Consider the following 21,311-nt stretch of genomic DNA (forward strand, 5'->3'; position numbering starts at 1 on the left):
GTTCACATAAGTTGAAACATTTAAAAACTGGACGTTTTGAACGTTAAGGCAACATTCAGAAATAACTTTTTCCTAACTCAGTTGGAACATTAGAAAATGTTCTTAGAACATAATTTTGTTTAATTAGGTCATTTCTATAATATATAGTAGTTATAATATTTTGAGTAGTCCAATTATCCAAATGGTTTTTTAGCAGTGGCTGTGTTGAATTCAAACGTCACTACACTTGTCGTGAATTTTATCCTCTTAAGTTTCAAGTAATATTTTTGAAATAGCTGTTGCACGGTGAACACAAAATCACAATGAGTTAAGAGGAAATAACGATGCTTGCGTTCACTAATTGTTTTGTTGTCACAACTTGCGCCAACAGGGTTTGAATATGAAAAAACCCACCCAGAGAAATACTGACTGACTGCAAAATGCGTGACAACTAGCCCCTGTCTCTTTTGAATGCAGGGATTGACTGAGCGGAGCTGTCCAGGTGCTGAAAAGGCGGTAATGGTACTGCGCACTTACAATTAACAACAACCAATGAAAAGTTGTCGTCAGTATTGACAAGCGTAATCAGCAGAGGTGCTGAAATAAACGATCTTACAATTATGTACACAGCAGTTCAAGTGATTTTCCAGGGCGCTGCCCAAAAATCCTTCATTCAAGTTCAAGTTGGTCTGTTCTCTGTTGCCACCTCGTGGATGTCGGTGTTGTTATAGTTCCAGACGTCTCGGTTACACTGGGGCTGATCCACAAGTCATGCAATTAAAGAAAAAATCTGATTCTAAAAAGGTTGTTAAATTAACATAGAATAAAAATTGTTTGTTTATGGTTTCCCTCCAAAATAACAAGAAACACCTGATGTTTCTCGTCCTCGTGATATCTCTCTGACTCTCTTCCCCCCCTCTCTCTCTCTCTCTCTCTCTCTCTTTCTCTCACTCATCGGTTTCTCACTCCCACGGTATTTTGACGTGTATATATATATTTTACTCGGAGAATTAAACTTCATGTGTCAGATGGCTTGAGTCCATATAATAATCTCGAGACAGACCCGTGGATATCAACCGGTTGAAAAATACAGCAGAAGTGAATTTTGAAAATTCTCCTGTCGCTTTTTGAAGGATAAACACTGAGTCAAGAATTGGCGCTGGATGGATTTCTATTTTCTTGTTCACTGTTCTGGTTTTCTGATATCCAGCGTCTCACAGCCACGTCACGCGGTGTGAAATATCCTCCGTGTGCCTCCGTTTTTCTGGATTTTATCGTGACACCTGTGACTTCGCAAGGTAAGCGCTCACCTTCTGCGTTTTGATCTAAATGCAAGACTTTTTTTGTCTACAGTGTGGGAGGAGGATAAGAATATTTGAAAAAGGAGCAGAAACTTAATTATGCTTTTTATACTCGATGATAATAAATGCATGTGCAGATGTAAACCAGTTTCTGCCAATATTGTGATCTTATAGGAACAGGTCATGGCAAAATAATGATCTAAAAACATGGTGTAATTTAACACATGAGCAGCGCAATGATTTTTTTGGCCATATTTCACTAACCCCGACAGTGATTGATGCGCGTTATTTGAAGATATTTAAAGATCATCTTAATTGAGAAATCAATAAGTCACTCTTTTTCTATTCATTTTCTCTCTCTCTCTCTTTTTTGGGTGGACTGAGCATCGATTAAACGAACTGAGCTTCTGACCTTCTGTAAAATCATCTGACACAAAGAAACATATTTGTCATCGTCATCATCGCTAATAATGCCTTCAAAATGATCATTTCTGTCCTGACTTCGTCGCCTTTGTTATGCTGCGGTTGAAGTGAGCAGATTCTTCATTTCTGCGTTTTAAATGATCCGATTTAAAGACCTCGTTACAGAGCCAATTAAGTCAGACTTCACGGTCTGCTGCGCGCTGGAGCTCAGAGGTGCGTCTGGAGAGCAAGAACCGGACCGCCATCCAAAATACCAAGTTATATAGGTCGGGTTATTTTCGGAACATACCTACAATTCTTTCAGTTATTTCTTAAGTGTGTTGCTTATTTCTCGCACTTTGGGTGTGCTGCTCTATCAGAGTGCATTTCTGAACATGACAGAACACGAGACAAATTATCCTTGTGACGGGGAGTGAAATACTGCCATCTCAGAAGGATATCACAGATGCGTGAAATTATGCTGGAGATTCCTTGAAAACAAAAACGCTTGCTTTTATTTTTACAAGCAGTATATGAGATACAGGACGGTATTATTTAGTATTATTTGTGTCATCACTTTGTTTTGTCCTAATTCTCCATATTTTCCGTTTAGTGTTTTTTTTCTTCTTCTTCAGTCTGAAAGCTGTGAGGTGTTTCTCCTGGACTGATGGCGTCTTCTGCACCTTCTTCCTCGGCTCCTGATATGGACCCAAACACGGCTAATTTACGACAACCTGCCACAAGTAGGTCTCTCTGGATAACGCGTTTTTCACTTGGCTTGTTTACTCCGTGGGGTGGCGATGTTCATCACTGCCTTAAAAAACACACATCACCCTGTGAAATGTCTATTAGGGGACAGAGACAGCTAGAGAGACAAATGATAAATTATCTGATGATAGATAGATAGATAGATAGATAGATAGATAGATAGATAGATAGATAGATAGATAGATAGATAGATAGATAGATAGATAGATAGATAGATAGATAGAAGGTTTTTTGTCATAAAAATGTAAATTCTTAGAAAGAGGTTGGTTAAAAGGAGGTTTTTTGAGGTTTTTTTTATTGGCTTATTATATTATTATTATTATTATTTTTTTTTATATTATTATTTTTTTGTATGGTTTTAGTCGGAATTCGTATATGGAGATTACAAATAAAATTATATTCTTAATTTTACTCTCAAACAGGAGCATCCTACTTCTGCCTAATTACGTGTTGCGGTTAATTATGGTCCCGATCTTATAACAATAGTCCTGCTTTTTGCTACGTTTTTATGGCAGCTTAAATAACAGCAATCAGCCATCGTCTGCTCTCAACAGTCCCACTTTAATAGCGTAATTATAAAAATTACCCGCCATCACTGTCCAATTCACAGTTTCCTTTGTAAATGTATACTTAAAATGCCCGAGTCAGGGGGGGGATGCATGAAATAAACGGGTTTGATCGGGTTTAATAAACATTAGTGTGCCTTTGGGTAGCCTATATATGTAAAAAAAAAAAAAAAAAATAGATAAAATCTTTTAAAACCTAATTTACAAAAATAAGCAATGCAATAATATAACGACGCAGTACGCATGTTATATAGTTTATTTATATAAATTATGTTATTAATCCATGTGATCAAGAGAATTATATGTTGTGTTGTTTTATTGTGCGTGCGTGTGTGTGTGTGTTCTGCGTGTTTTGCCATTATCTCCCTGCCAAGCTCTATCTCACGCTCACTGACCTGAGGGGCGCGCGCTGTCTCTGCCTCGTGCTGACAGCGCGCGCCCGGGGCAGACAGAGTTAGATCTGCCTCCAGACACAACCCAGCCCGGAGGATGAGATCAATTCATATCAAACTATTGATAATAGGCCTAATAACAAATCTGCTTCGTTTCCTTTTCTATGCACATTTCATGCAAACACACTATATTGTATTGTTTATATAAAAATGCAAGCTCAAAACGTTTTGAATGTATTGTTGTTCATGCTATATGCGGATGCTTATTGTTGTGAGTGTGTGTGCATTTTTGTTTCATTGGCATCTGTCTGGTCACTAATGCTGGAGGTCATCTATGCTACAATTTCTCTAGTCTCACTGTATGGCGGCTGGCAAGTCAAACAAAAGCGTTTCACTCAATTAATTCCGAGACCTCATTTCATGCCCGCTTATTTTAAACCGCCTCTTTGCCGGATGTGTGCCACCATCTATTAGCTGCCTGCCTTTCTGATAGCCTCTATTGATTCCTTTAAAAAGAAACTGAAATAGACACAAAAGAAGAAGAAAAAAGCCACAGAGCCGGCAAAGACCCAAATCTGTTGCGCACATTCATTGCCTTCTGCGTCAATGCATGTTGACCCTGCTTTATTAGGCGCACACATCCTCATCCATAGCATAAAAAATAAAATGAAATATGGGATGTTGAACAGCTCTCCAAACGTCTCGTTTTAGCCGGCGACGCGTGGTACGGGGTTGCACACGGATGCACGAGGAAACTGGGCATGAAGATCTGTGGTAAGTTTCAGCCAACATCATTTCAGTCAGTGGGGTCACTCAAGGTGCCAAAATCAAAGGCACCTTTATACATGCTGTTGTTGCTCTGTTGACCCAGGTGTGAATACATTTGTGCCCTAGATAGGGAGCAAGTGACTGTCATTGCGTGTTTCCATCACACTAAAGGTCAGAAAGCTGTTATTTACCCTGTAGGCTACTGTGCGAACAGGGTCTTAGTCTTTTGTTCCCCCATATCACCCCTTGTTCACTCGCATTATTATTTTCCGGACAAAGGAATAGAAATCAGCCCGAAAGGAGAGGTTTATGCCAGCAAGACAAGAGAAAAATAGCCTAGAGAGTGCTGTGAATCGTCAGGGTCTGGATGGAAATATTCTCTCACGGTCAGTTAGATAGGCTTTCGTAACTGGATTTGTTCTACAGTGAAACTCTATATATCAGGAGAAAAAAGGGCTGCCGGTGTTGCTCTCTAGTCTATTAGTTTCCTAGTGGGTGGTTCTCTGTCTCTCTCTCTCAGCTTGTCTTTTTACGCCACGCTGCTTTTTATAGCCTGCTAAAAGATGTGAAGAGGATTGGGTGTTTTTAAGATGATGACGTCTGGGAGGATGTGGCCATTGCTCCGCGTGAACTTTAAGTCGTTTCGTTCTCGTATCTAAAGCCAGGGTCCTCTGGTTTAATTTCGCCTTCATTAAAAAAAATGGACACGTAATGATATGGCAAAACCATGAAGCTAATTAGTAATAAAATGTATATGATACAACCTACAGGAAAACACACAAAATGAAAACTTTAATGATCATTCTGTCATTATATATAAATAATAAAAATATAAAATAATAATAAATAATAAAAATATAGAAAATAAAATGTCTTTATTTCTTTAACATTTGTTTTCTTTGTTCGTTCATGTATTTCATTATGTGTTTATTTTAGTTTATTTCTTTGGAGAGAGCACATCCACAAATAGATTCTGTTTACATTTTTAAAAACGAAAAGAAATGGAATTAATGCCTGATCCAGAATGTGAAGTCAAATCTTTTGTAATATTCAGCATATATCAAGCAAGCGTAAATGATTTTGTACAGCTATTTAATCAGAATGTGTGTTTTATTTAAATTGCATGTACGATAAACATGCTTGTCGAGACCAAAAAGCCTTTGGTCTTTAGCTTGAGAGAAAACAGAAGAATCCATATTGATAGTCGCAATAAAATCGTGTCTTCAAATGATGTTCAGCGCATCGCCAAAGATTTACGGCATCGAATAGTCATTAGCTCTTATCAGAACCGAGCCTGAATGAGAGAGAAGGGCTGCACGGTGGGCAGGGGGGAGCATTAGCGGGGGTCTGTTTTCTCTGATAATATTGTGTGATAGTCCTGCTCAAAATGAGAGAGATAACCGACACGCGATGACAGCCCGGCCCTCGACCGAAAGACGGATGCTCTAAGGAAATATGCTGTTAAATATTGAGAAATATTCTTTATAATCATACCAACCATCTATGACCCATGTTTTACAATATTTAGTGGCTCTAAGCAGTTCTCCATAAATAAAACCGGTCAGTACAAAATGTAGCTTATGAATTATGATAGAAAAAAAATAATATATACATATTTTGTATTGATGTTTGCTCTCTTTCACATTAAAAAATAAAGGTTCCAGGTCGGGTTGTTCATGGATTATTTGGGTTCCCCAAAGTGATCAGTTCTTAAAAGAACCATTTTTGGAATGCGAAGAGGATTTTAAAAAATCTAAAGAACGTTTTTCCATTATAAGGAACCTTTAATGGATTCTTGAAGGTTCTTCATGGAACCATCGATGTCAATAAACAACCTTTATTTTTAAATATAATTGGGTCTTTACTAAGCCTTGTCTAAACCTGTTTGTCCATGACCATGTAAGATGCTGTAATAAAACATCCTCGATAGATGGGAGTTTCAGTCTATTAAATGTGACTCGGCAGTTAATGGCATGGATCATAGTCAGTCAAGCGTAATCTGTGAAGGATGACAGACCCAGACTCATCTGTGTTTCAACAGTGTTTCATGATCCAAAAAACACACACCCTACATGTCCTCTGATGTCATGGCTACAGTAACACCTCTGAACCTCCACCAATCCATAAATAGCGCTGTCCTACTAAAACTCCAACAGCTGGAATCACCCTTAGGTATAAATATCAGAGAGCAAGCCTGCTGTTTAGTTGCTTATGTTAAAGCAACTGGTCGGAGATACAACTTTCACCCTCTAGCATCCAGAATTAAGGCTGAGGATATGTTTTGCAATTCTTCCCCGTGTTGTAATGATGCAGGTTTCCTGCAGAAGAACAACAGTCTGGATGAGAAGAGTCGGATGGTGGGCGCCTTAAAGGAGAGCGCGAAGAACCAGATGTCGTGTGACAACAGCGAGCGCTTCACGCGCGCAGAGACAGACTTCTCCAACCTGTTCGCTCGAGGTAACGACAAACCTCATTCTGAAGCATGTTTTCATACTTCGAAGAACCATGGGTGATTTGGTTTAATATTTTTGAATATAGTGTTTTATTTTTTGATTCAAATCAAACACTTAAAAGATAAATTAAATTTGATTGTTCGTATATTATTGCAAGCTAAAACCACACATAGTCAACATTAGAAAGTGGATCAAAACCTTTTATCAAAGTTGTCCTAAAACCAAAATGCGTTCTTGTCTTAGGACAACTTTGATTAACTTTTTTGATCCACTTCAAATGTCAGCAATATGATAGATAGATAGATAGATAGATAGATAGATAGATAGATAGATAGATAGATAGATAGATAGATAGATAGATAGATAGATAGATAGATAGATAGATAGAATTCAAGCAAAAACGTTTTTATTTATTTTTTGTTTATATTTTCACTAGTTGTCTCAGATGGAATAACGAACACAAGAAATATCAGGAAAATATATATTTTAGTATTCATTAGATTTTTCTTTCTAACTTGTATTATCAATAAAACTATTTAAAAGGCTATTTTAATTTATTTATTTGTTTTATTTTTATTTCAGAATTTTATGCATTTCCATGCAGAAACATGATCAGTGTCAGTAACTGATTATTGACCTTTAAATAATGAAGAATCTTAAAATCTCTTTATTTGTAATTATATATTTTTTCTTTATTATTTCAAAATCTGAACCAGGTATTTTTAAGGATTATATGAAAAAAAAAATTCAGTGTGGGTTTTTAGACTTTTCACCTCCACTATATTATTATTATTATTATTGCTTCACCTGTCAACACATTGCACATAAACCATAGACATGTAAAATATGCTGACTCACATGCTGGCTCACTCCATTCCAGATCTACTGCCTGCTAAAAACGGCGAGGAACCCACAATCCAGTTTCTTCTCGAGGTGGTGGAGATCCTCACCAATTATGTGCGCAAGACCTTTGACAGATCCACCAAAGTGCTGGATTTCCATCACCCTCACCAGCTCCTGGAGGGGATGGAGGGCTTCAACCTGGAGCTGTCTGACCAACCAGAGTCGCTGGAGCAGATCCTGGTGGACTGCAGAGACACGCTCAAGTATGGAGTCAGAACAGGTACGGGCCCATGGAGCAATTACCACACCGTCCAATCATGAGTCAACATGAGTCAAGCTTTAACTTTAATTCATATCATTTACAGCTGACTACATAGATTTGAGCTGATCATGATATTAAAGGATGATTCATTTATGACAGGTTATTCCTATTTATTCACAGAAGTTATATCTTGATCATTTGAAAAGAGCGGTTTTGGAAATTATGTTTACAGTTGAGCAATTTAAATTCAGTGTGTTTTCAAATGAGTTTGACTTACTTGTAATTTAATTTATAGGTATGAAAGCAAATGGAAAAAGCTAACGATCTAATGACCACAGTCACTTGATTTGATATTTATATTGTCTAATGCAATAAATTGTATTTTCAAGTGGGGCCACAAATACTTTTGGTGACTTTTGGTCAACCCTGGTGATATTACTGTTTTTATATAGCGTACCGTGCAAAAGTTTAAGATTTTTTTATTTTTTAAAGAATACAATAGCTACTTTTATTCAGCATGGATGCATTAAATTTATCAAAAGTGACAGAAAAAAAACATTTATTACATTTTTATTTCAAATAAATGCTGTTCTTTTGAACTTTGAATTCAACAAAGAATCCTATAAAAATGTATCATGGTTTTCACCAAAAAAAAAAACTAATTTTTATATACACACATATATATATATTCTGCAGAAATCATTATAATATGCTTGATTCTCAAGAAACATTTTCTGATATTATATCAATATGCATATGCATATATATATATATATATATATATCTATATATATATATATATATATATATATATATATATATGCATATGCATATTGATAATAATCAGAAATGTTTCTTGAGAATCAAGCATATTATAATGATTTCTGCAGAATCCTGTGACACTGAAGACTGGAGTAATGATGATAATAATGTAGCTTTGCATCACAGGAATAAATTGTGTTTTAAAATATATTACAATAGAAAGCAGTTATATTAAGTGCTATAAATATATCACAATATTACTGTATTTTTGATCAAATATATGCAGCCTTGGTGAGCATAAGATATTTTTTTCAAAAACATTACAAAAATCCTATCTGACCTCAAACTTTTCAACAACAGTCTTTTGGTCTGGTTGTTTCATTTTATGATATTAAAGAGCATGTATTTGCAGTTTGTACTTATAGTTACTGTAAAATCTATTCTTGTAGGTCATCCTAGATTCTTCAATCAGCTTTCATCTGGTCTGGACATCATCGGTCTGGCTGGAGAATGGCTCACCTCTACTGCCAACACTAACATGTGAGTTACTGAACCCAGCGATCTCTGTCCTGTCGCTGGGGTCATTCACCAATAACAACACGTTGTCTGTGTTAAGTATTTCCGTTGCTCTGAGGTTATGTAAAGGGTTTGTTTGAACGCTATGGCTCGAGGCACTGTTTTTGTCAAGGCTGTATCGAGTGATGTGTCTGAATGCTGTAGCCACCCCCCTGCCCTCCAGGCCTGTGAGATTGCATATTGATCAGCCCATAGAATTAGACATTTCACTGCTGATATAAAGAGCAAATTGAACGGAGCTGTTCTATTGGATATTTCTGTCTGATGAGTTGCTCATGCGATTTTCAAAGAAACGATAGTATAGATTGCACTGACACAATGATTTTTTTTTTTTTTTTTTTTTTCCATTTATGTGGGAGAAAAGAGTGTGGGTGTTTTTGTCATATTTTTTCTATGTGGTATTTTTTTTTTTTTTAGCGTCTTTCAAGTAAAATATTTTCATAATGTTAATGGTAAAATACTTTTAAAAAGCTATGGTAAATCCCGTTATTTACATTTCTGAACACAGTGAAAACTGTGATAAATTCAATGGGACATTTCATCTAATTTTACAATAAAATTGACCGTTTTTGGAAGTCAAAAAGAACAAGTTATCTTATGATTTACAGTGGAAAAACTCTAAACTGAATTCTTGTGATACTTAATGTTTTTTTGGTTTTAATTGATGTTATTTTTATTTTTTTTTGTTGTTTTGATATGTGTTATTTTAATTTTATTTATGAAATGTTTATATATGTGTATATATATATATATATATATATATATATATATATAATATATATATATATATATATATATATATATTCATTAATATAATTCATATTTAATATTAATTATATATTAATATTTTCTGTTTTCATTTAAATTTTAGTTAAAATTGTAATCATTTTATGTGGTTTTATCATTTTAGTAGTTCTTATTTATTTTATATATGACAATATAATTTTAATAAAAACATTTCAGTATTAATTTTAGTTATTTTAGTACATTGAGTTAAAATAAATATGAAATAAAATAAATATGAAATAAATAAAAATGAGAAATATTGCCTTAGCAACTGTGAAATAAATAGATTTTTATTTTAATTTTTATTCAAGTAACAAAAATGTTCTTTTATGGTTTTAGTTTCGTTTTTAATTTTAGTCAACTAAACCCTGGCTTAGATTTGATTCATCATGTGTCTTTCTTTTTACCACCTATGTGTTATGTTATTAGTTAATCTCTTAGTAGGTTGGTATATTAACGTTATATCAGTTTTTTGTTGTTGTTGTTTTGTTTTGTTTTTTTACTGTAAATTTAAGTCAAATCCATAAAACCCTAAAATGTTAGTTTTTGGTAAAGTTCTGGCTATTTTTTTTTTTTGTTTGTTTGTTTCTTTGCCATAAATTTTCCTTTTTATTTTATTTTTTTTAATTGTGTTCCTTATATAATATAATTCACCCAAATTATTAACTAGAAAGAACAAGCATTTGTGCAACTGGACATTTGGAATCAAAATCCGGTACTTAATAAGCTATAACCGTTCCCCAGGTGAAAATAGCCCCTTCTTCAACTATACAACAGAAGCTGATGGGTTTTTTCATGAATCTTATGCTGCTGCTGTTAGTGCAGCACTGAGGAGTCTTACAGCACTAAAGCACAGAATGGACTTGTACCAAATCTATTTAACAGCCCATTGATTGCGTGTGACTGTGGGCTGGTAGGAAGTGTGTGCCAGCTGGGACCAGCCAGTCGGAGAGCGTGTCCCTGCGGGCCGAGCAGTCTGGCCATCGCATTTTACTCCCGCAGGCTATTTTGATCTCAGAGGACCGAGCACTTCATTACAGCTGTCTTTCTTAACATAAATAGAGAGCTTCCTATAATAGAAGTCAGTTAAGATGAAAAAAGCCTTGTTAAATTGCCATAACTATGAACAATGGGTTTTGGCCAAAGGGAATTACTTTGATTAATATGCTCTTGAGCTAATTCATACCAAATATATAGAGGAAAAGCAGAGCCAAAAACATAAAAGATTCAAAGTTTTTACATCCATATTTGCACATTTGCATTTCTGTAGTGCTTGTTTCTCAATAGTGTGACATCGTATATTATTAGGGTCTGTTCCATTGTGAGCTGCCTACTGTTACTTATACATGGTGTTACAGCTGAATGTGTGAATCACCAAAACTGAGTAATAAACTTGCCTTCCCCTCACTGATCTCTATAGCATCTATCTTTTAGATCAGTGTTTCTGCCATGTTTCATATCGACCCGCTCCTTTAAACATCGCAACTCAACAAGTCATGTATCATCTACAATTCAAAGCTTCACTTTTAATATGACTTTGCTCATTCATTCATGTACTTGGAACTCATCATTACGATATTTCCGACTCCACACTGAAGGGCGCATATAAAAAGATATTCCCAGAGAGCAGTGTGATAAGTTCAGTGTAATATGGCGGACAAAGCAAGAGCATGCACTTCTATAGTTGTTGCCTATTTCACCTTATATATGTGTGTTTGCAATGTATTTTCATGTCATTAGCTTAGTGTAATCTGTGTTTTTTTGCATTTGTTTGATGCACACAGTCAAACCAATTTTCATCTTTCACCTGCAGTAGATACTAAGTTTCAGAACAGCTTGTAGTGTTTTCTATTTTTACTTTGTGGCATTTACTCTGTATGATTTTCACCACTTTATAAATAAAGAAGGTCCGCAAGTGCTGCTGACATTTGAGAAGTCAAGAGGCGATCGATGTGTTGGTTGGTTTTTCTGTATTAAACCTTGATTTTTGCCCTTTCTTCGTGTCTCATTCCTGTAAAGCATCAATATGATGTAAAAAAGCACTATATTTGTATCTGAAGGCGGATGGAACTATGTTGGCTCTTGAGCATGAAGCGCTAATATCAGAGGTGTGTTAGTTCAGCAGATGAGAGTGTGGGAGTCTCTCTGGGAGGAGGATGTTGATTAGTGCTTCACTCTGACGCTGAAGCGTTTTCAGAATCTCAGGATAAATATTTCTCCATCCCTTCCACGTGAAGCCATCGTCTTGCTCCAGGGATAAAGCTGTTCTGTCGGCCTCCCACCGCTCTCTGATCCATTTTAAAGGATTTCACCTGCAATGTTTGAAAACGTTTCATTTCATCACTGCTGAGAGTGTCGCTTCTGCGGTTGCCACCTTCACACACACACACACAAGCGCGCTATAGAAAGGGCTTTGTGAGAAGAGAAAGGGGAGTGTCCTCATGTCTGTGATTCAGTGAATGGACAGGATGCAAATGCTGCTTATTCTGTCATTATTCACCGCGACTAATTTAGACCCATTATTTCTCATCAGCAGTGACACAGACTGACAAGCAACTAATGGACTGACACACACACACACACACACACACACAGCTATCCAACACCCTCAAAATAGCTTCACATAAAAGACAAGAAGAGATATTTACATGAAATTTTAGTCATATTTCCAGCTGGGTGCTGTACTGTAAGCTGGTTGTGTATGTTTCTATGGTGTTGCTAGGCTATTGCCAAGGTGTTTTGGGTGGTTGATAGTAGGGCCCTTTATCTCTTTGAAAAAATTATTTTCAATGGTTGATGCAGACAATAAAATTCTGATAATATTAAATGCATAATACAGTAAATAAAATATAAAAATTACTTTACACAATATTTACTTATAACTGAAACTGAAATTTTGTATTACACTGCAAAATATTATTTTCTTACTCAGTATTTTTGTTTTGTTTTCCATTACAAATATCTAAACATTCTTAAATCAAGATACATTTACCTGAGAAGAGATATAAAGTCTTGTTTTCTGAAAAATGTATCAAAATAAAGTGGGGTTTTTACCAAAATAAGAAAGAATATCTGCCAATGCATGTAATTCAAAGAAAAAAAATCCCACCCCATATTTTTGTAATGTAAAACAAGATATATATATATATATATATATAAACTTGACCAACGTACTGTGTTTTTATTGAGCATTTGATTATGATTTTGTTATGCAAATGTGTGTCACACAATGCATTTTAATTTAATGATATAAGTGAATAAACGGTCCCAATATGCATTGTGCATTCAGGCAGATATTAAATTTCCTGTTGGTATCTCCTCCTTTGTACATGAAAATGTAATTTGTCAAATCCAACACGTGTTACAGACCTGCGCAAGAAACATTGTTCTATTGATACGACATTATGACAGCTGGAATCATGTTTTCGCTGCCTGTTATTGATGATTCCCCGTTACTTTACTGTCTGAAATCTTTGTTCCTTTTCGTGACGGAGCTGCACAATGAGTCTGCCCGGGGCTGTTCCGTGTCCTAGTTGTGTTCCATCACACGTTCATCCACTTTCCTCCATCCTTTCTGTGAATGAGATGGATTTGTGCTGAAGCGCGGTCTTATCTCGCGCGCGCAGCCGTCCCCTCCTTTGCGCGCTGTCTGCCCCCCGTCAGGCTGAACCTCTCCATTTAGACGGACAGATAGCCATCAGAGCACTGACTCCCTTCATTAAAACAGCCTGAAATGAGCCCTTATCTAGTCTATCACAGCCGTCTTTTAATTAGCGAGATTCAAAGCAGCCGAGAGGGACAGGACGTGTCTCTGATGGAACAGAGTGTGATGTCTGCAGGAACTGTGATTCTCTGAAGCAGCTGTTGCCAGATTTTGACAATTTGCAGAAGTGGAACATTAATAGGCTATTAATTTGATAGCATAAATACGAACCTCAGTTCCAAATTTGCAATTTTCAGCCCAAAATCGAAGCTAAATAAATAAATACATTTTATCCAGCTTATTTTGGCTAGGCGAAATTATACTATTTTTTGGTTAAGGCTAGAAGGGATACAGCTGCGGCTACTGGGCATGCGCACAGCAATGGTCCTATAGCATAATGTTTGTCACGCAACACTAATAACTGTTTTTGCATTATTATAACGGGTAGGTTTAGGGTTGGGGTAAGTGTAGACGTTAATAACCCTGCTGAAAATGTGCAATGGTTTTACTGGTTAGTCTATAATGGGACTTGTAGGCTATTGGTTTTAATGAAAACAGTAATGGACCCTGTGTGTTTCTACTGGTAATTGGTTGCCTTCTATTGGTGGCTTGTTAAAACCAATAAGTCCTAATGGAATAAGTCCCAAAACACACTACAAAATCATTAGAAATCACTAGGAAAAAGAAAAAAAAAAGTTGATATGTAATGTTTGTAATGGTATTTGTAGTTTAAACCATTATAATTTTCTGTGATGGCTTCTATTGTTTTTATATATATATTATTTTTTTTTTTTTTTTTTTTTTTTTTTTTTTGGCAGCAGCATTTTTTTTTTTTTTTTTTTTGACAATCTAATAGATATAAAATTTAATTTATTGGCCGTAGCTTTATCCCTTCTATCCCTTCTAGTCCCTTTTCTGCACTGGAAAAGATGGGTTTTCAATGGTGTAAATAAAACAAAGCTTACTGGAGTACAGTACGTTTTACAAAAAAAAAAACAATTTAATTTTAATTATTATGTTTTTAGTTTTGTTTTTCTTTGTGTGTTTTTCATGTTTGTTTATGAGGTTGATATTGTGTTTGTTCTGATGGAGCAACTGACCCTCAAGAAGATGAGAGAGATCATTGGATGGACTAATGGTGATGGTGATGGACTCTTCTCACCAGGTAAACTGGTCCAAAACAAACCGAATAATGAAATATCGCCATTACAAACGTAACCCAAAAGACGTACCATAGGTTGTGCATACAATTAGGGGATGAGGAAATTATGGCATTTTAGTGTTGGCTGAACTATTCCTTTGGCTAACGCATTTTATTTTGGTGCTGTACTGTGATGAATCTGTTCACAGGTGGTGCCATATCAAACATGTACAGTGTGATGGTCGCGCGGTATAAGTATTTCCCTGAAGTCAAAACCAAAGGCATGTCTGCAGCACCACGACTCGTGCTTTTCACTTCTGAACATGTAAGTACTCACTTTCACTGCAGATAAGCAGGGGACGTGTCTCCCTCTAGGGGTCATATATTACACAGCCCTGCGTCTGGAAATAAAAATCAATCTGCTGATTTGCCAAGAACGCCTAATATTAGGCTACCTAATTTGATGCTGAGCTCAAAAATATATTTGATATGTTATATATCACATTTTATAAGTATATATCAGCTTAATGCACTTACTAAAATAACAAAAGCAGTCAAACGTTTTGGTTTTAATGGCAAAAATGAATATTCAGAATGTATCATTTAACTTACAAACTGCAAAGGACTGTAAAATACATTCAAATATTCAATGTAATGTCAAAGAACTTTGCAAAATAAGTTGCTGTTTGTTTGTTTTTTCACAAAAGCTGCAATTTTCTGTCGCTGTCTAAATCACCCACATATGTAGCAGAAAACATCTGGCTCATGTTTGCATTTTCTGCTGTCACTGGCCATAATTCTAATCTTGAAAATCACATGTGAAAGTCAGATGTGAATTTTTTTTAATCATTGTAACCTGGCTCAGAGGAAGATATGACTTAGTAGCACTTTTTTAAAGGATATCCAAAACTTCACCTTACAAATGATCATAGAAAGCAAATATGCTGCACAATGTGTGCATACTCGTGCAAAACAAGCACTATTTTCAGAATCAGAAGCCCCAAAATTATTATTAAAAACAAGTATTTACATTTCAATCAGCAAATATGGTATTCATTTTATACTATTTGGCCGTTTGATTAATTGGCAACTCCACTGTTTGTTTCTTGCAGAGTCATTATTCAATCAAAAAGGCAGGAGCAGTGCTGGGATTTGGCAGAGAAAATGTAATTCTCCTGAAGACAGATGAGAGGTATCATCTTCTTTTGGGCTCTTAACCACCGCATTACTTTCTTTCAAAGCTCATGTTTTATTTGCTAGAGTCCCTCCCACTTACACCCAATTGGCTGTCTTGTTTCAGGGGGCGTGTCATACCTGCTGACTTAGAGGCCAAGATCATTGATGCCAAACAGAAGGTAAGCAGATGCTCAGACTCACTGTTGCTAAGACAAGTGAGTGAGAGTATTTAACCTCAGTGCCTGAAGAGTTCAGTGGATCAATACTGGAGCAGGTATTCTCAAGCTGATGGATGATTTGACCTTTAAGTAATAACTCTAAGTCTCTCTGTTAATGAAGTGGGAACTTGCTGTTAGGGCACTATCTTTAGGCCATGTACTGTCAGCAGAAAATTTAATTTTGAATGTTTATTTTAGGGTTACGTGCCACTGTTTGTGAACGCAACGGCTGGTACCACAGTATATGGAGCATTCGATCCCATTAATGACATTGCCGACATCTGCGAGAAGTACAACCTGTGGTTACATGTAGATGTAAGTTTGATTCAAATATATACATGCATTTCCATTTTGTGCTTTCAGAATTTGCTGAAATGGTAACTAAATAGATTAATGTAATAAATGGAGCATTGAATAAATGAATTAATACATCTTAAATCATTCAGTCAGTGGTGTTTGTACATGTTTAGGGTGCTTGGGGTGGAGGACTGCTGATGTCCAGGAAACACCGTCACAAGCTAAGCGGCATTGAGAGGTATGTACAACTCACACGAGATGAGGTGCTAAAATGACTGTATATCAAAATAAAGGTGCAGTGTGACCTGAAACCCCACATGTCTGTTTTTTTCAGAGCAAACTCAGTCACATGGAACCCTCATAAGATGATGGGTGTACCACTGCAATGTTCAGCCATCCTGGTTAGAGAGAAGGTGAGACAGGAAACAGTCTAAGACATAAACAGTCAGGATTTATCACACACTAGGGCTCCATTTACATCTGGGATTAACATTTCCCTTGGAAAAGCCCATCTACATTACTGTTATTAAAGATTTTTTTTTTAAAGAAATTATTACTTATTATTATTACTATTATTACTATAATTAGCCAGAAGTGACAATAAAGACATTTGTAATCTTACAAATGATTTCAAATCATTTCTGTTCTTTTAAAGTTTCTATTAATCAAAAATAATTTTTTTATAAAATAAAAAATAAAAAAAATCAGTAGCACACCTGGTTTCAGCCTTGATAATAAGCAGAAATGTTTCTTGAGCAGCAAATCAGCATATTAGAATGATTTCTGAAGAATCGTGTGACACTGAAGATGGTAGTAATGATGGAAGTAATGATGCTGAAAATTCAGTTTTGCATCAGAGGAATAAATTACATTTTATATAGAATATATTCAAATAGAAAATGAAAGTTTTTTAAAATGGTGATATTTCTCAATTTTTAAGGTCTGTATTTTTGATCAAATAAATGCAGCCTTAGTGAGCAGAAGACACTTCTTTCAAAAACATTAAAAATCCTGTACAAGTGTAAAAAAAAAGATCAAATATTTTGAATGTGGATATGCGCAAAAATCTTTTTTGTATATATAGAGTTTTGTGGTGTGGATCTATATGTTGTGGTGTGATATGTGTATATCTATATGTGCTAATGACATCATTATCACATGGCACAGCTGATTGGTTCTCTCCTGTATCGGTAGCCAATGAGCTCGCTGCTCAACATTCAAATATATGTCTAGTGCTTGCCGTAGCAGTTGCACATTGCTTCAGAAACCCTCCACCTTCCCCAGGTCCACCTGTATAGCTCTGCTACGAGGTGATTCATGTATGCTATATGGGGTTTATTTTATGTCATATTAGCAGCAGCAATATTCTTACATGCTCACAGCAGCATGTTTTGGATGTATTGGCAGTAGCAAGTCTCAGTACTTGCTCGACCGCAGCAGCAGCAGCATAGCAGATCTATTCCGCCAAGACCAAATACATTAACACTGTCATGTACATTACCATGCCAATCCCTCCGAGAGTTGTCATGACAGAAATGTGTCTGCTAAATGAATTTATGTAGATCAAGTCAATTCAAATTTATTTAAAGTTTAGTTATACAGCCACTGATCACAGGAGATGTGTTTCTGTCGCAGGGCATTCTGCAGGGCTGCAACTCCATGTGCGCTGGATACCTCTTCCAACCAGACAAACAGTACGATGTGTCCTACGACACCGGCGACAAGGCCATCCAGTGTGGCAGACATGTAGACATCTTCAAATTCTGGCTCATGTGGAAGGCCAAGGTGGGTCACAACAGCTGCTGTTATGCCATGTCAAATCAAATAATATACTGAATATAGTGCTTTTCACAATACACATTGCTTCAAAAACAGCTTCATACTTCATACTTTATACTTATATGTCCAACTTTATGTATAGAGCTGGGTGATACATTTTGCAACAAAAGAAAAAAATTAGGTATTTCAGATTTGCTATATACTATACACATACATATATGTATATGTGTGTGTGTGTGTGTATATATATATATATATATATATATATATATATATATATGTATGTATATGTACTGTACATATATGCAAAGATAGTTTGATGTAGTATCTGCAATAATAGATCACAACAATCACAAAGCCAAGATTTGCTATACAGTATATTTCTTTATATATATATTACCTACTGTATGTATAATTATGTATTATGTATGCAGGTAAAGTGATATATATGCATGTACTGTGTATATTCCAGATTGTAAAATAAAAACAATTATGTGGCTATAGCAATGAGTATTTTACTGAGAAACACACATTTTTATTCTGAATGGTGATTTTTATCCGTGCAGGGCACAATTGGGTTTGAGCAGCACATTGACAGATGTCTGGAGCTTTCTGAATATCTCTACAATAAAATCAAGAACCGTGAGGGATATGAAATGGTCTTTGAGGGCCAGGTTTGTATCAGGCACACGCATACTCAAGTGTAGACTGAAAAAACTGCTTACCTAATACTGCATGTAATGACTTTTCTTATTGCTTTCTTTTGTTCTCTGCAGCCCCAGCACACTAATGTTTGCTTCTGGTATATTCCACCAAGCTTGCGTGGCATGCCACATGGAGACAAACGAAGGGAGAAACTCCACATGGTACTTCATCTCATTTCAATTATACAAAATGAGAGTAACAAGCACACAAACTGGTAGTGATCAAAACCAATTTTCGAAAATTTTCAAAATCGAATCAGTGGTTTTTAAGATTTTATCAAAGAGTCATGTGATAGCAGCAGATGAGGCTTTGTTACGTAATACGTTTTTGAACCTTAGGTTAAAACTCATTCTGACGGCACCCATTCACTACATAGGATCCATCAGTGAGCAAGTGATGCAGTGCTAAATAAGGGAAAGGTCCCTGAATGTTAAAGGTTCTTCAAGGAACCATCGATGCCAAAAAATAACTTTTATTTTTAAGAGTGTAGATGTTGTTGATCTTGTGAACCAATGTTCTTTAAGTTTGTAGAGGATACCATCATATGTACATATTTGGGATGTCTTTTCATTGCATTTACACCATTTTGAGTCAGCGTGTGCCACCAGTTTATGGTTTTTCCAGTGCTTTGAAACAATGAATCCATTTACAAAGAAAATTGGTTCTCCCATCACTAACAAACTTATGTCTTAAATTGCGCTGTCTCCACTGTAGGTGGCGCCGAAGATCAAAGCAATGATGATGGAGTGCGGCACAACCATGGTAGGATACCAACCACAGGGAGACAAGGTCAACTTCTTCCGAATGGTCGTCTCCAATCACGCCGTCACCAAGTCCGACATCGATTTCCTCATCGATGAGATCGAGAGGCTGGGTCACGACCTGTAAGAGCAGAGAACTGCAGCTCTGTGTCTATATTCAAGGCTCGGGCATCTCCACAGGACGCTCGCCCGGTCTACACATTTAATGGCTATGTTTCGACGTCGTATTGTGGTCCAATATGTTCTGTCCTTCTTCTCAATGTCTTTAGATCTTTAACTTACAGATTCCGTAGCCTGTATAGCTACACGGTCACCTTATAACATAGTTTAAATGCATTGGGATCATGTGTAACAGTCGGTGCTTGGGTTTGTAAATACAATATAAAGACAAGCAAAGACGCACCACCCTTTTAATGAAGCTCGAACCCCTTTCTGTGTAGTAGTGGGGTCTGTGTGTAAACCAGTGGTTGATCTGTATCTTAGTGTTGTGTTTCCTAAACTAACCTTGTAGTAGGTCATGTAAAGTGTTTAATCAACACCTTTGTGAGGTGAAACATAAGTATTCAATTTTCAGTTTGAAATGTATTGCTATAAATCTATAAACAAAGACTTTATTTATATTGTGAGCCAACGGTGTTCAAAGGTATTTCTCTCATTTGTAACGGTTCTTCATTTGTATTTTAAGACAAGTTATATATAATCAAACAAGTTTAGGCTAATGTTTATGGTCCAGTAGTGTACTTGTGAGCCAAAGACAGAACTAGTGCCATACATTTTACAATATACTCAATATTCTTTGAAATACGCAAGCGTATAAATTATAGTATTAATCTATACACATTTATATAAATATAAATATATTGTATATGTTTGTCGTTGAGGCCCTTAACTCTGTGCAATCACTGTGTTAGTGTTACAGTGTTATCGTATGTATCTTTGACTGAATGTTATAAGCAATCCTATCAATTATATGAAGGTAGTTAGTTACCAGATGTATATTACTAATTATTGATATCCAACTCAGGCGATTATAGCATCATATTAAAAAAAAAGAAAGAAGAAATAACAAAAGAAAACAATAAAAGCACAAACTTAGAAGGAAGGCTTGAAATGTCCTCAGGATGCTTGGAAGATTGTGTTCATATTCATATTTATTAAAAGTTTATTGCTATGCGGTATTTAGATTCAGCTGTTGTCTTTGGAACATGTGAAAGATGATTGTTTATTTCATGTTCTCTATTTGTTCAAAGTGTTCTTGACAAATGTGAGGAGGGCGCTCTGGTCTCCTCAGTAAGGCTGGCACTTTAAAATGCAATCACATTATATGTAAACTGTTATTAACACATGTACACAACACAATAAAAAGCTATTAAAGTATAAGAATGTTCTGTTAGTCGTCTTTTTAAAATGTAAAAATCTTGCACCTTTATTTTAAAGCGTATAATAAACTCGCACTTCACACCCAGTTTGTTTGTGTTTTCTTTTATTTCATTCTTATTTTAAACCAGCTGCTCTCAGGCACTAGACGGTATGTATATAATAATAATTTATTTATATGTTATGTTTTATTATGTATATGATAGGTAAATAGTGAAAATGTTTATTTGTTTTTATTTATTTATGGGAATATGTTTTATAGTATTTTTTTATTGGCCATTGAAAGTATATTTTAA

General features: G+C 35.7%; 1 protein-coding gene across 1 annotated transcript; it reads left to right on the forward strand.

Annotated features, from left to right (window-relative positions):
• Nucleotides 1-948: 948 nt before the first annotated feature.
• gad1b (glutamate decarboxylase 1b) lies at nucleotides 949-21,103 on the forward strand. The gene is made up of 17 exons (XM_042725363.1): nucleotides 949-1,277; nucleotides 2,318-2,425; nucleotides 4,120-4,182; nucleotides 6,490-6,633; nucleotides 7,510-7,752; nucleotides 8,946-9,036; nucleotides 14,587-14,726; nucleotides 14,912-15,027; nucleotides 15,815-15,894; nucleotides 16,003-16,057; nucleotides 16,295-16,411; nucleotides 16,567-16,631; nucleotides 16,728-16,806; nucleotides 18,029-18,178; nucleotides 18,739-18,846; nucleotides 18,949-19,038; nucleotides 19,592-21,103. The coding sequence occupies exons 2-17, from the start codon at nucleotides 2,350-2,352 to the stop codon at nucleotides 19,763-19,765; spliced, it is 1,791 nt and encodes a 596-aa protein (XP_042581297.1). The 5' UTR covers nucleotides 949-1,277; nucleotides 2,318-2,349; the 3' UTR covers nucleotides 19,766-21,103.
• The last annotated feature ends 208 nt before the right edge of the window (nucleotides 21,104-21,311 follow it).

Source organism: Cyprinus carpio, chromosome B6 (assembly GCF_018340385.1).
Source record: "Cyprinus carpio isolate SPL01 chromosome B6, ASM1834038v1, whole genome shotgun sequence".
NCBI classification, from domain to species: Eukaryota; Metazoa; Chordata; class Actinopteri; order Cypriniformes; family Cyprinidae; genus Cyprinus; species Cyprinus carpio.